At 53.6% G+C, this 14,847-nt stretch overlaps 1 protein-coding gene across 3 annotated transcripts in view; it reads right to left on the minus strand.

Moving 5' to 3' along the window:
• The window catches only part of IPPK (inositol-pentakisphosphate 2-kinase), a 46,849-nt gene that overhangs the window by 14,035 nt on the left and 17,967 nt on the right, over window positions 1-14,847 (minus strand). For 2 of the 3 annotated variants that reach the window (XM_072599208.1, XM_072599209.1), the window contains exons 4-7: window positions 10,133-10,199; window positions 9,493-9,614; window positions 8,405-8,494; window positions 3,601-3,659 (exon numbers count right to left, since the gene is read on the minus strand). In XM_072599208.1, coding sequence (XP_072455309.1) covers window positions 3,601-3,659; window positions 8,405-8,494; window positions 9,493-9,614; window positions 10,133-10,199 — 338 coding nt within the window. Of the gene's footprint in view, window positions 1-3,600; window positions 3,660-8,404; window positions 8,495-9,492; window positions 9,615-10,132; window positions 10,200-11,485; window positions 11,681-14,847 lie in introns of those variants that run through there. The other variant, XM_072599210.1, reaches the window with a different exon arrangement.

Raw genomic sequence — 14,847 nt, forward strand, 5'->3', positions numbered from 1 at the left:
CCCCCCAAAGCAAGAAAAACTCTTTCTATGAAGAAACGTTCACATATTTTGTTGGGCTTCCAATTCTGCCCTCACAACCCTGGGCCACAGACACATAAGACCCTCTAGAGTGACTGGAAACCAGATTTTAAAGCATTCAGGCCCAGGCTGGGCAGATAAAATCACTGTCGGGGAATCCCGAAGGCTATAAGAGAAGAAAAGGGGCCTTCTGGAGCAACCCACAAAACTCAGTGGGAGTCCTGAGGTACCATCAAATTTTAAAGAGACATATGACAACAAGTCTGAGTGAGAATGAGGGATAGAGGATGGACACTGCAACAGCTTGGCAATGCCCAGGTGGATCAGAGGCCACCAAGAGTGCCCAAGACAACAGACAGGAGAAGGGAACATTGCAGCTTTGCCTGGAAGCCACAGGTCTGGCTGGGGCGGGGGTGGGGGGGTGGGGGGGGGGGGTGGTGAGGAAGTAGGGGAGAGGGGTGTGAGGCCTCTGCCTAGAGGAGCTAGGCAGCCTCCCGAGCCCTCCTTGGGGCCATCACTCACATCACCAATGACTCTACCTCCCTGACACTTCTCACATACGCCTCCCCTCTCTCCTCTGCCCTCACTTTCCTGTTCTGCTGCAGTCTCTCCCCATGCCAGTCCATCCTTCATTCAGCCACCAACTACTCTGTAAACTCCAGGGGCTCCCTGTGGCCTCTGGGAGTAAACACAAAATGAGCTTGTCCTCATCTGCCTCTCCAGTATTCTTCAGCCCCTACCATGTGATGCAAAACCTTTCCCATCTTCACCCTTCCTCTACTCAGGTGACTTCTCACACACCACCCCCATTCCCCAACCCACAATCCTAGCGTGGGGAAGGGGTCATCCACAAATGAATCTCCTCCACTCTCTCCTTGCCTCCTGGCTCCGTCACCCTGAACAGTGAGTACCGTGCCTTCCCCCTCATGCCTGCCAGCCCAGTGCAAGCTCTACAGCTGCCACTTCCCCACTCCTGCTCTCTCCCCGTAAATGTCAGGTTGGATGCTGCTCTCGCTACCTCCTGCTGCTGACTCCTTGACGATGCTCAGGCTTGGTTCTTCCTCACCTGCCTGACCATTCTGTGCTTTCCTTGGCAGGGAAACCAGCCCCACCCTTGAGTGGATGCTCATCAAGACTCAGGGCCAGTTTCCCTTCCTCCACCCTTCTATTCCCTCACTGGATATTTCACCAGGCCTCATGGGTCTAAACACACACCATCAGGCTCACCGTGTCTAAAACAAAACTTGCTAACTTTCCCCAAAAACATCTCCTTTGTTCCCCCAGTCCAAAACCTTTCTCCTTCACCCCATTTCCAAGCAGCTCCCCAGTCTACCTCCAACTCTTCCAGTTCAGACATCTCTGCCCTCCACAGTCTGGCTGCCAACACCTCTGTAGCCTGATTGCCACATCACTGACTTCCATGAACTCTTCCTCAGCTAAAGCGGGCTGTTCGTTGTCACCCAAACTCTTTCACCTGTGACCACTTGCACAAACAGTGCCCAAGGTCTGACATCTAACCCTTCAGTGCCCCCTGCCAGGTGCCCACACCTCTGGAAGCCCAGGGGTTGGGAGCTTTCCTGTCTCCAATCTCTCTGGCACATGAGGCAATGGCACAGAGGTTCCTCGGAGGCAGGGGCCGCCTGATCAGTCCAGCAAAGGGTCTGATTCACAGCAGGTGCTCCACACAGGAGATGGGTGCTAAACGCTTCAGAAAAAGTCTCACGTGACCTTATCAATAGCGGGTCATGCCAGGCTGACCTCACTTGTTTTTCCAACTGAGTTACTAGACTGGTAAATCAGACATGGGCCTCCCATTTTGGCAAAGGGTTTGACCTAGTTTCTCCCAAGAGAACTGTGTATGATATAAACGCTGGCTAGCTTCCGCAAAGGAATGTCCCAAATAACATCTACACTGCACTTCGCCTCTGACCTATGGCAACACCACTGCTCAGGCCCAAAGAGAGCAAAGAAAGAGCAGACAAGCATGACAGCAGCCCTGGCAAGAATGGAACCTGAGGAGCTGACCATCCCCAGAGAACAGCAGGCCATGTAGCTAGTGGGAATGCTGGTGTCGCAAGGAATGATGAAGGGAAGACCTGCATGGACTGATAAAGAGTTAAAGAAGCAGAACCAGACCAAGTGCTCCAGAACAAGTGGGCGTGGCTGCAGAGGGTGGGTGCCTCCAGGTGCTGCCCTCCAGGTGCCGCCCTCCAGGCGGCCTGACTACACTTCCTCTCGTTACAGGGTTTTTTCTCTTGCTGTTGTAAAGGAGGAGGGGTAGGAGGGAAGTGGCATCTTTGGGGAGAATGAATTGTTTTTAAGGGTCTTTTTTTGTTAAAAAAAAACAAGGCTACAGGATGAAATCGTCCGTTGAACTCAGACTGTACTGGGGGCCCATCACGTGAGGCAGAGGAAGGAGGCCTGGATTCAAATCCTAGCTCCACCAAACCCCACTGAGGATCTGGACAGGGAGGGCTGGTCCAGGTGACCTTTCAGACGGCATCCCAGCCCACTCAGGAGGGCTCTCTGCCCAGCCCAGGCCTACTCTGAATTTTCACCAATGATGAAGATGGCCTTTCTACTGGACAGTCAAAGAAACACGTGCATCAGGAAGGGCACTACGTGGGAGTCTTTGGGCAGCGATCGTACCAGCAAAGAAAAGTACATGGATGGATGACTAACCAGCCTGACAGAGAAAGCTCAAACCCCAGGGAACACAATCAGGAGCGATGGACTGTGGTGGGGACAGACACAGGGCACCAGGAGAGCCCCAAGCCCTGGGGGCAGGGGGACACAGGGCTAACAGCCCAAATGAGCGAGAGCCACACGGCTGGGAGCAGAGGGTAAAGCCTCAATTCTCTGTCCTTCAGAAAGGAGTGTTCCCTCAAACACAGCTGCTTCCAAGGTTCCTGCATGGCCCCCTGGAAGGCCCGCCCCCTGCCCCCCCAGACAAGAGAGACAGCATAGGACTGACTGTGCCATGCCCCATGTCTAGGTCACCAATGATGCTCCAAACCAGCCCCATCTCCCTGACTGTGCTGGGCTCACTGCCGGTCTTTGGGCCTCTGCCTGAGCTGTCCTCCCAACGTTAATCCACGTCCACTTCAAATCTGCCTTCTCCGACCATAATCAATTCCTTCACCTGGGCCCTGATTACCATCTCCTGGGCTTTCTCTGACCCAGGTATGATAAGACCATCAGCTCCTAGACACATCATAAAAATGCCAGGAAAGATGTGAAGCAAAGGAGTCCTCCCGTGGCGCTGACAGGTAACCTCTGGAGGCCTCAGTTTCCTCTTCTGTAACAAGGGGCGGCAGCAAGGACCTGGTGGAGCTGCGGGGCTCCCACAAGCTGGCACTTTCAATAAAGTGCATGACGAAACAGCTGCTACAGTTTATGATCCCGAAGTGACCTGCTCAGTAAATGCCTCCTCAACGGAATTTGTTGAACAAAAAAATTCAGCTGACACAAACTAGGAAAAATCAATACCGGCCAAGTGAGCGTGCTGGTGAGGCGGCATCTACCAAAGGCCACCCCCAGCTGGTGTTTGGCGCAGGGATTCAGGTCAGAAAAGGTTCTTACCCTGAGAAGAGGTCTAAGGGACAGTATTTACTGATCTGTTTCCATTTGCCAGTTGCGACCTGTTAAAAAAAAATTGCAATCATTAATTAATTGGTAATGATTAAAGTTAATTTAATTAAATTGCCGGTGATTAATAGTGCAAATTCCTGAGTATCCTAATCCAGGAAAATGACTGTTTCAGTTCTTGAAAGCTCTCTTATAGTATGGCAGAAACATATTTAAAGCTTTCTTTCCCGTTTTTCTAGAAATTATAAATACTTTTTTCTAAAGGACTTTCCAGACTCCAGGCTCTTCGTAGGGAACTGGATGAAGGACGGTGCTCAGCCTTTCACCCAAGAGTTGTCCCTGGTTTGACCATGACTCACCCTTCTCTCTTCGGAAGGGACTTGGCCAGGTCCCATGACCACTGCCGGGCACTGTGAGCGGGCACTACTGTGACAGCTCATCATTCGGACTCCTCTGCTTGGTTACCAGCATGATGTCAGGGACCTCATCAGGTAGGTCTTAGGGATGGATTAAGCATAAACTGCTTCTGGCCCACCTGAGCCTGAAATACCAATGCTAATGTTTTCTGCAGCAGAATGGCAGAGAGTGTCCTCTTGCCAACAGCCCTATGAAACATCCATAGCTTCCCAGAGTTCAGTTCCCGTGAACTAAGTTCAAATCTGGCCTCAGACACTTAAGCCCTGTCTGCCTCAGTTTCCTCTCTGTCAGATGGGGATTATGGCAAGGTTGTTGGAAGATCAAAGGAAATTCTATTTATAAAGCACCTTGGAAACCACAGTACAAATGGCAGCCATTCCTCCTCCTCCTCTGCTCCCCTTGACCTGCTCTCACCTACAGCCATAATCAAGAACTCTGAAACTGCTCTGTCTGGGCACCTCTTGGGTTGAGGGCTCACAGCCCCTACCCCTCTTCTCCATCCCCATGAGACCCTCCAATCCCTATCTCCCCAGTCCTTTACCAGGCCATCTACCATCCCTGCTCTAGCTACCTCTGCCTTGGCTATACCCTGGATAGGACCCAGGGCAAATCTAAAGAAGAGGGCAGTCCTCCCAGAAAGCCTTTTCCATTCTTGGCAGATGCTGAAGCCATGCACTCTCCAAATACATCCCACTGTCTCCATACACGTCTTGTCTATACCTATGGTCACACACTGAGTCCCCCAGCAGGTGAGCTGGGGACAAGGACTGAATCAGGTGACTGGCACCCAGGAAATGCTTCCCAAGCACTTGTCGATGCTAACTGACCTGGACCACAGCAACAGGCTTCCAGCCACCTGGTCTCCAGGGTTTCCCCACTCTGATTCAGGCTCTATAACGCTACAGAAGGCATTTTCCTCACATATCCCCTTCCCCCATAACTCAGTAAATGCTGCCCCCACTCCAGTGGATGCTGTCATCAGCGACCCCACCCCCACAGGAGCTAGCTGGAGAAGACAGAAAGGAAATGAGATGGCTAAGAGTGTGTAAGTCCGCCAACAAGGTATGGAGGAAAACGTCTCCAAAGGGCCAGTTTGGGAAAGGAAAGAAAGCCTAGCTGGGGAAGGGGAGCAGAGCGACAGCTGCCAGTGACTTCTGGTGCCTAGAGCCTAGTACCAGGCTGAGCCAACACTCAGGAAGAAACCTGGATTCCTCCAGGCCTCACCCTGCTACTCTGTTCTCACAAACTTAGAAACCTGAAGGATTAGGGTTAGGGTGGGTGCCTAGCACCACAGAGGGCACAGGTTTAGTCAGTACGTTCTAGGAAAGTGGCATTGCAGGGAGGCAAAGGACATGAGGCTGGCAAGAGGGACCACCACAGTCTGGGCAAAGGGAATCAAATGGGCACGGACACCCAGACTGGAGAAGAACTTGTGTACAGGGATGAGAGGGAGAGGACAGAGCAACCAGCTGTCCCATCAGAGGGGACACATAGAAGGAAGATCAGACTGGGCAGGTAGACTAAGGGGCCAATACAAAGAAAAGCCTCCCTGGCTGCCCACAAGACTAACTCCCTACCTGGGGAGGGTCCTGGCATCTGCACCCTCAGGAAGGGCAGCCCAACTTGGCTAGACTGCCCTGGGGTAGCAGAGAGAGGACAGGAAGCCCACCTACAAAGTTGCTGTGATGGGCGCACTGAGAGCCAGGCAATCTGGGGGCTGCTTCTAAATTCTAACGGCTTTATCTCATCTCTAAAGTGGAAAGCTTAAGACTTCCTCAACCTGCCTCTCAGGGACGTCCAGAGGGGAGCAGAGGTGGAAGATGGTCTGTGTCCACATGGACTCAGGAGTACCCTGGGGATGGGACCTACCTTCAGGCTGCTCCCCACACTGCCTGTGGAGCCCTAGGCTCAGCCCCTTGTCCTCCCCCACCCTGGCCACAGAAGTCACCCTGCTGCCCTGCTCATATCCGCCATGGGTGTCTCTTCGGCGAACCATAAGTGCCATTCATCTGAATCAACCAGAAGCTGATGGAATGTCAGCATTCCACAGAAGCGCTTTTGCTTGCATGTTGAGCTAGGGGGTCATTAAAAGTGCTTTTCAACTTCCCAAAAGCAATCCAGCCCAATCTCTCCCGCCTGTCAGTTTAAAGGCAGTCTCCAGCAAGGGTCCATCTCAATGCCCACTCATTGGGTCCTCCTTCCCACTTAGCTGAGAGATGACACAGCTCTCCCAGAAGCCTCTGCAGCCCTCTGCCCATCAGCCCTATCAGCACAACATCCTCCTCAAATCAGGGCATCGGAAGGAGCTCTGGGTCTGGACCTCACCTCCATCATGGCAGGGAATTCTTTCTGAGAACACACAGCTGCTTGGTTTAAGCTTGGTATACCTTTCAATGGTTTTACTCTGGCACTTTGTCCTACCAAATTAAATGCTTTTTATTAACCAGTACTAAAGCCAGGTATGGCCTCTGGGTCAGGCAGGCCCAGGCGTTCGCATCTGTGGGGGCGCTGTGCAGACTGGATGCCTGCACTAAAGTCTGGCACTGATCAGGTGCGCCCCTGGGACTGCAGGGGCAAGGCAGCCCACATCAGAAGAAAAAACAAGCTGGTAGGAGCTACTAGGCCCACCCAGATTGCCCACTACACCAGGTCTGGGTCCTCTCCTCCTTTTGGGCCTTCACTGCTCTCCCCACTAGACTGTCTCGCCCACAGACATCCTCTCCACAGCCTCGGTCTAGCTGGCTGGTTTTCCCATTGGTTCTGGTGGGTGCTGTCCTAACTGCGTAGAGCAATCTCCCATTCTCACTCCTGAACGCCCTTGGGATCCCAGTTGCTTCTCAGGGCTCCTGGAGAAGCCCCGGACTAGGCTCCTGCTGCTCATCATTGCTGGCTGGGGATCTGAGTCGTTTCTATCGTCTCCCTCCAGAGAAGGAATTCTGCGCTTCCTCATCCAGAGAGAACTGCACACACAGCCACACAAAGCTCTCCACCCTGTGGCTCGCAGGGCATCCAGCCAACTTTCTGCACCTCCTCTCCAAGGATGGTCGCTTTTTTCTTAAACTGCACTTTCACTGGCCTCCCACTCCTCCCCAAAACCCCCACTGGAAAAAAGAAAAGGAAGCTCTTGGCAACCACCAAACCTGGTCAAGTGGTGCCCACGCCCCATCCACTCCGTCTGGTAAATCCACCCATTTCTTTGCCCTGGGTCTATGGCATGCCCTTGGGAGAAGGGCAGCTTGTTTCCTCGCTTGCCCTCTGAAGCCTCAGCCTGACGCACTTCCCAGACTGTCCAGTGAGGTTCTCCTCCTGTTGCCCCAGCTCTTGCCAGCCTTGGTGGGTTTCCTGAAACTTTCCCACCCGCCATTTCTCAGAGGGCAGAGATGCTCTGTCACACTCAGGGGCCCTAATTATTCCTTAAGGCGCCACGCCCCAAAGCACCACTGTCAGTATTTTGGCCCATGTATCCTGTTCCTGTTCCTCTGGGGTCCTGGGGATCACATGCCCAGCAGGGGCCACGGCGGCTAAAAGTTGGCAGAGCCTCCAAATACAATCCTTGGTGCCAGTGCCTGGGTCCTCTCTGCTGCCTCGTTCCCATTGCTGCTTTACAGTCATTTCAGTAGTCTGAGACTGAGTCCCTTCGATGTCAGGCTGTAGGGCATGGGCCGGGCAGCATCAGCCCCAGAAAGGCTTTGGCTGGCTTTTCAGCTGACTGACCCCATGAGCCCACCTGCTCTAACTGGACTTCACAGAGAAGCATGAGGCCAGGGTGGGGGGAGGGGAGCGATCTGAATTAGAATCTTGCCTCAGACAATTCAAAGCCGTACGACCCTGGGGACCCGACTACTCTATGTGGTTCAGGGTCCTTGTAAAATGGGAGGAACTACAGCACAGCACCTCCCCCCAGGGTCCTAGGGAAGTATATGAAGCACCTACTATGCACCAAACACTGTGTGCTAAGCTCCAAAGATGCAGAAAAAGCAGGAAAAACCCCCATGGTCCCTCTGAGCTCAGGACACTCACTATCCAATGGTGGACACATGTCAAGAATGAGGTGTGAACAGGCTAGAGACAGGGCGGGCTGGGGACAAGCACACACAAGGAGAGAAGGCGTTAAGAGCGGGAGTCAGGAGGCCAGGGGGCAGGGGGAGGGAAGGGTGGGGCCACCTACAAAAAGCTGTTTTCCTTCTACACCTCAAGGCTACATCCACACCACTCCCTACGAGCCCCTCAGAGGGTCAGTCCATCCCATCCAGAAATGGGCACGGGTCCTGTGTAGAATGGAAGCCAGGCCCGAGGCTACAGTCCACCCCAGCAGCAAGGCCGCCAGCTTGCTAGGCCCTGGCTCTGAAGGACAGATGCACAGAGGGACAGATGGACATACCTTCAGGTGCTGATGCATGCAGTAGCGACACACCTTATGCTTCATCTCCTGGGTCACATGCCTGGAGAAGGGAATGAATCCACATTTTGGCTGCAAATATAAGCACAAGGTCAGAAAACACTTAAGGAGGCCCACAGAGATGCTTGTGAGCAGGCGCTAAAGAGCCACAGGCCAAACTGTGGATGTCCATCCATCGCCAGCCAGTCAGAGGCAGGCTTGGTCTCTGCAGTTGGACCTCCCTGTGCCAAGGCCCAGATAGGGCAGCCCTCCAGCTGCCAGGCTGACACTCCCATGGACTGGGTCCCATCCCTGGTGGGTACAGGCAGTGTTGTCCTTGGAAAGACAGGCAGGCCACTCCTGAACTAGGCACCAGGACCGTCCTCGGGGACTCAGACACAAAGATCAGAGCCCACACACACTACCGGAGAACTTTTCCCTGCAGAGGTGGTGGACTATAGGTGTGGGACACTGCATGTCATATGGGCTTTTCTGGATGCGTTGGTTCATTTTCCTAAACTGAGAGATGGCTCTGAGCAAGGGGCAGAGACATCCTGGGAAATGAGGGTGGGCTACTAACAAAAGACATGAGGAGTGGGTGCCAAGCCCCAAACAAGGGCCCAGTTGGGCTAGAGGCTGACGCTGGGCTGCTCAGCCTGCAGTGACCCAGAGAGAGGTCTGAGGACCAGGGCCAGACCTGTGAGGAGGCATCTGGGTCATTCCGGGCTGAGGGCCACCAGCCATGCCTGAGCCCACTGCCTTGGGAAGAAGGGGCTCCCCATGCTTCCCCAGCTCAGAATCCTCAAGAACCAGGACCATGGCTTAGGCCAGGACACTGGTACCCACTCAAGGCACAGAGGCCAGCCTGAAGCTTCACTTCCCCAAAGGGTGAGGGTGGCAGCAATGGCACCCCTGCCAGGGCTGGCAGCTCCTGAAGGGCTCCCCTGGCCCAGAAACCCACTCAGCAGGCAGCACTGGGCACCTTGCTATGCACCAGCAGGAACCAGGGCCGTTGGAGCCAAGCACAAACACATGTGTGAGTGGCTGGCAGCCCACGTGCCCTGGGCCCCGCCCTTTCTCAGCTAGTTCACCTTAATCTCTACACACAGAATTGGCCGGTGTTCTGCAAAATGGCTGGTGTGTAGTCTGGTGAGGTTTGGAAGGCACATTGCATAGCCACTGAGAGTGTCCAAGTCTTTATCACAGCGAGATTCTGGAAAACAGAAGGAAAAGCTCAAAGATTAGTTCAAGCCACATCTGGAGACCCATGAAGTTTGGGGGATGGGGCCCCCTCTAGCATCCAAGCTCCACCCTCTGCCCCCAGGCCAGCCTGCCAGACTCTACGTGGGCCCCATGACAAGGACATTCCTAGCTGAACTGGACTGGAAAGAGGAACCAGCCTAGGGCCTAGGCTGGACAAAGGGCCCCCTGCGGTCCTGGAGCTCTGAAGGGCAGAGCTTCTACAGGGCTTGTCTCCAAAACGGCCTAGGTGTAAGCCCCCTCAGACAGGGAGGAGCAGGGGTGGCTGGGGGCCTGTACCAGGCAGTCACAAGGGGCTTGAGCTCTCCTAATTCTAGCTGGACGGCCCTTTCCTCTCTCTTCTTTTCTTATCCTCTGCTTCAAAAGATAAGTTCCCTCCCCTCACTGGGGAAATGCAGGTGATGGGGACGTGAAGAGCCTGGCCTCACCAAGGAGACCCCTCAGCACTGCTGGCCCAGAAGCCTTCCTCACCTGGTCTTTCTGCCTGGATCTTTAAACAGAGCTGCTTTACAAAATCCAGAGGAAGCTGAACAACCTCCTGAAAACAGACAGGAGATGAAAGGTCATCAGCCAGGCAGCCAACTCCAGAGCACAGGCAGAGAAATGCTCCCTGTGCACACAAGTGCACCCCCCAAGAAGAAACACACACACACGTACCCCAAAAAGCCAGCCCTCCCCACTAGAAGATGCTGGATCCCATTCTGAGTGGCTCCGCAGCCTCCATCAGTCCATGATCCCGAGCCTGCCTGGAACACCTCCCATTCCCCAGGCACTGAATCCTTCCCGAGTTCTTAATGATGGGCCATTGCCCACACTTCCCCAAGAGGCCCACACACAGCGTAGGGGCAGGTTGGGTGGGCTTCATCTCCAGCTCAGACAGGAGGAAACACGGAGAGTCCTAGAGCAGGTCTACAAAGGGCTGTGCAGACAAAATCTCAGCTGAACCTCTCAACCTTGAAATGGCAGGGCCAGGCCTTGAGGCTGGGGAGCACCAGCCACCACACAGACTCTGTGGTTGGAGTCTACCCTCTGGGCCCGCCCCTGCACATGGGTAGATGCTGGCCGGCTGGCCTTGCTGTGTCTCACAAGGACATGAGGGCCCTTCACAAAGGCAGGGCAAAAGCCTGCCAGGGATCATCCCACCATGCCAGAGGCCCCTAGAGTCTTCTCTGGTGGGCTTGGGGGAAGTGAGAGCTGAGGAAGCCCCCGGAGCATGCCAGATTCAATAGCACTTTGTTCAGAATGAGCTTCTCCACTTTTTTCCTGTACTGGGGGTTCATTTAAGCACCAACCTCCTGGGGAAGGCGCGCAATCCCTCCACCCCACCCCAGGATTGAGATCATAGAGCTTGGGAGGCTGAAACAGCAGGAAAGTCAAAGGTCAGCATGGCCCAGGCTGGGGGATTGAAGGACCAGAGGAGGAAACAAATGCCCAGAGGCAGGGTCTGCCTTGGCCTAGGTCACCCCATGGCCCCAGTCTGGAAATGGAACAATCTGAAGCCCCAGGAAATAAGCTCCCAGCTGGCCCCATCCCCCACCACAGTTCCAGTTGGGGGGGTAGCACATGCATGTAGCACAGCCCTCCCCTCCATGAACCAGGAATGCAAAGACTCAGAGCTCACTGGAAGTAGAGACCCCAAGAAGACTGGCTGGGGTGGAGGACCTGGCCAAACTTTCTGCCCTCTGACTCCTTGGGTAATTTACTGAATGTCACACAGCCACCTTTGAGGAGGGGGCTCTTTCCAGGACAGCCCAAGATTTCTTCTGGGCCAGACTCCCCAGAAGCTGCCAGTGTGCATCCACTGGCCCCTTAGCACAGGGGTACCTTGCTCAGGGGCCACATTCACATGAGGTCTTCCTCTTCAGTTTCCATTTCCATGGTGATCTCTCAATCGTCACAGTTGTCATCTTCCAATATGCCATTCCCTCACCACAACCCAGTCAACAGTGGGCAGCCCCCACCTCTGCCAAGCAAAGGGCTGGGGGTGGGGGAGGAGACTTCTTCAGGCCTGCCCCGGCCATTTCACAATTTGCATTCTGGGGGGGGGGGGGGGGGGTTAAGTCTCTGCTGCTGCAGTGATCCAGGGACCTCTTCACTCTGAATCAGTTCATGGAAACCTTCTCATATGTCTCTTTATTCCTCAGTCACTGTTCCTGTCTTTAATCTCACTACATTCACATCACACAGAGGGTTCAGGCATTCTCCAGTCCATGGGCATCTCCCACAAAAAGCACTGCTCTGAAGTAGTAGCATCTGTGGGGCCTTTCTTTTAGGCAGTGACCTTCTTGGAGTATGTCTCATGGAGGAGCTTTGTTTGGGTCAAGTTTCTAGACACTCGGACTCAGAGATTCCTCTACCAGGCACACATCTCCAAGGGACTTCAGAAAAAAGTGTTTAAAGTCCCAAGCAAACTTGCTATCTAGTAGTTCCCACAGTTGACCTGTCCAATGGTGAGTCCAGGGGCTGTCAATATGAAAGCAAAGCCTAAGTGGGGTTACAGAGTCCAAACACCTCTATATCAATCATGGAAAAAAAGACAGGAGGGGAAAGGCAGGGAGAGAGCACATTAGCCTAGCAGAATCAACTCAGGTAGTACAGCTGTGAGCTAGTGACCTTGCACTGCCTGGGCTGTGACAGCAGACCTACATATACATGGAGACTCTGCCTCAGTGCTGGGCACATCCCAGTACCCAGTCTGGACTTGGAGTGTAGTGCTGGCGCTCCCAGTGCATCCTGGGTCATCTCCAGTCATCCTGAGGAATATCTGGTCACTGGATCCAGATGGCTCTGGAGGAGAAGTGAGGCTGGTGACCTGCGCAGCCCTCCCTCACTCAAAACAAAGTCAAGTGCAAGTCATGTCATCATTTCTCTGATGGCATGGTCTTCTTCAGCAACAAAGGATGGACACAACAACCTAGTCCTGGCTCTGCCCTTAACGAGCTGCATGGGACTTGACCCAAGGTCCACCTATCCTCTCTGGGCCTGAATTTCCGCCAAGGGCAGAAAGAACTGGAGTAAATACAGCTCTCAAAATGACCTGTGTCTATGAGCTCCCCAGAATTCCCTGAATAGCTCCTCCCCATCAACTCCAGGATGATGAGAAAAGGCCCTTCCAAACATGCAAAGAACATTTGGTCCTGAACAACCTTGGTCTTTATGCTATATATACTTGTCCTGTCAGCTTCCTGAGGACAGAGAGGGTCTCGCTTTCATTCTCGTTGTCTATGTCCCTGATGCTCAGTTCGGGACCTCAGGCAAGCTCCCGTCAGCAGGCCCTGGTGCTCTCTCTCGCTACTTCCAGTGCTCAGCTAATGTGGTCTGTTCGGCCTAGCTGGGGACTGAAAGGACTGGCAGAGCTCACTGATGATCATCTTACGGAACCACGATGACCAGAGGACATCCTACACAAAGGCCACCAATGAACCTGCCAATTTTCAACATGGGGAAGGAAGTGGCCTCTTCAAGAGGCTGGCTGCTGTGTGTGACTTTGATTCTGCTGCCAGCCCACATCTCCAGGACAACGGACTGAGCCAACTCATCAAGAGGTGACCGACACGTCCAACAGAACGCATCCCATCAGGAACAACATGAAGATGCCACTTTGGCCAACTGTCTTCACTTAGAACAACAGGAGACAATCTGTCTTCTAAGACCTCGAACAACTTGGAGTGCTCAGCCCAGGGCCTCACACAGGGCAGGCAAAATGGTCGGTGAACGACTATAAACAGGAACTAGCTAGGGAATACAGAGACATTGATGAAAGTAGAACTGGTCCTCCGCTCAGAGACACTGCCTTCTCCTGGGAGACTCCACAAGGGCACAGGTAAAGACAAAATGATTTCACGCGAGAAGGGGCTTCCCATAAGAGGCTGTACCTGGGCTGAGCTTTGAAGGAAGCTGGAGAGTCTAAGAGGCAGAAGTGAAAAGCAAGGCCACTCCAGACATGGGCATCGAGCTGGCACTGAGACAGGAAGCCAACAGGCAAGAACAGACTATACAGGGCTCCAATGCCAGCTGGAGGAAGCCACGAGCCACTCCTGGTTATCCAAGATGTATCTAAGAAAGAGTCATCCTGCAGCTGAGTGAAAGGCAGATCGAGAGGAGAACAATGAATGATGCGCCTGAGGAAGAGGAGAGCTAAAGAAAACCTACGCTAGAGGAGAAGTTGTGTGAATACAAAGAAGGAACACAGCGGCTGCGGTGGAGACACAACCAAGACAACAGTCCTGGCCTAAGGGACAAGAGGAGAGGAGAGGGAAGGCCTGAAATATCCCAAGAAGATGAGCAAGAGTCAGGATGTGGGAAGGCTTTGGGGACAGGAAACTACTGGAATTGAGTTAAGGTAGGGGCTGACATGGTCAGACCTGTGCTTTTAGGAAGAGCACACTGGAGAACAGATGGAGGCAGGCGAGGAAGCCCTGGCATGGTTATCCTGTTCTCTGGCCTCGTCAAAGCTCAGTCAGCCCTCCCTGCATCCTGCTCCAAGTCCTGTGGATCTCCTGCAAAGGTGTACTCTATACTCCCCACCCTAAAGATTACAGGACCATTGGGAGGATTAAACTTATGGAGGGAGCTGTGTAAACCTGGAAGTGAAACTAGGCGTGTCAGTGACTCACCCTCAAGTGTGTGAGAAGGCCCAGGCACCCATCTATCCAGATCTACCTTGGCTCGGGTCCTCCAGAAACTGCCAGAGCCACAGTATCTATTACATATGTGTGCATATACACGTATAATGTATGGACACGTATGGGCACAAACTCCATTTCACATAAATGTCTGTATGTAGGTGTGGTGTCGATTACAAAGCACAGGACACACAACATGCTAGCAGCAGGGTCTCCACGCCCTCCTCTTTCCTGGCCTGTTTTTGGCCAGCTTCACAGAGCTGCCTGGCACCCACAGGAGCTCAGTGCCCACCTGAGGAGCACCCTTCCAGGGACCACCGCCTAGTGCCCAACCCCCTCCATCCAGCCCTCCTCACTGGCTTTTCCTCTCTGCTTCCTTCTGTCTTCTTGCACCCAGGGGGCCTCCCAGACACTTTCACAGACACCCCCAACGGATGCCCTGGTCATGGCAGTGCAGTGGGAGTACCCCTCACTCCCCTTTGCCACCATCCTCAGTAACCGCCTTCCTCCCTGGAGAGTTCTTCATTATTTATCATCCAATCAAGACTCTGGTAGCACTCC

This window comes from Notamacropus eugenii, chromosome 3 (genome assembly GCF_028372415.1).
Source record: "Notamacropus eugenii isolate mMacEug1 chromosome 3, mMacEug1.pri_v2, whole genome shotgun sequence".
Classification (NCBI taxonomy): Eukaryota; Metazoa; Chordata; class Mammalia; order Diprotodontia; family Macropodidae; genus Notamacropus; species Notamacropus eugenii.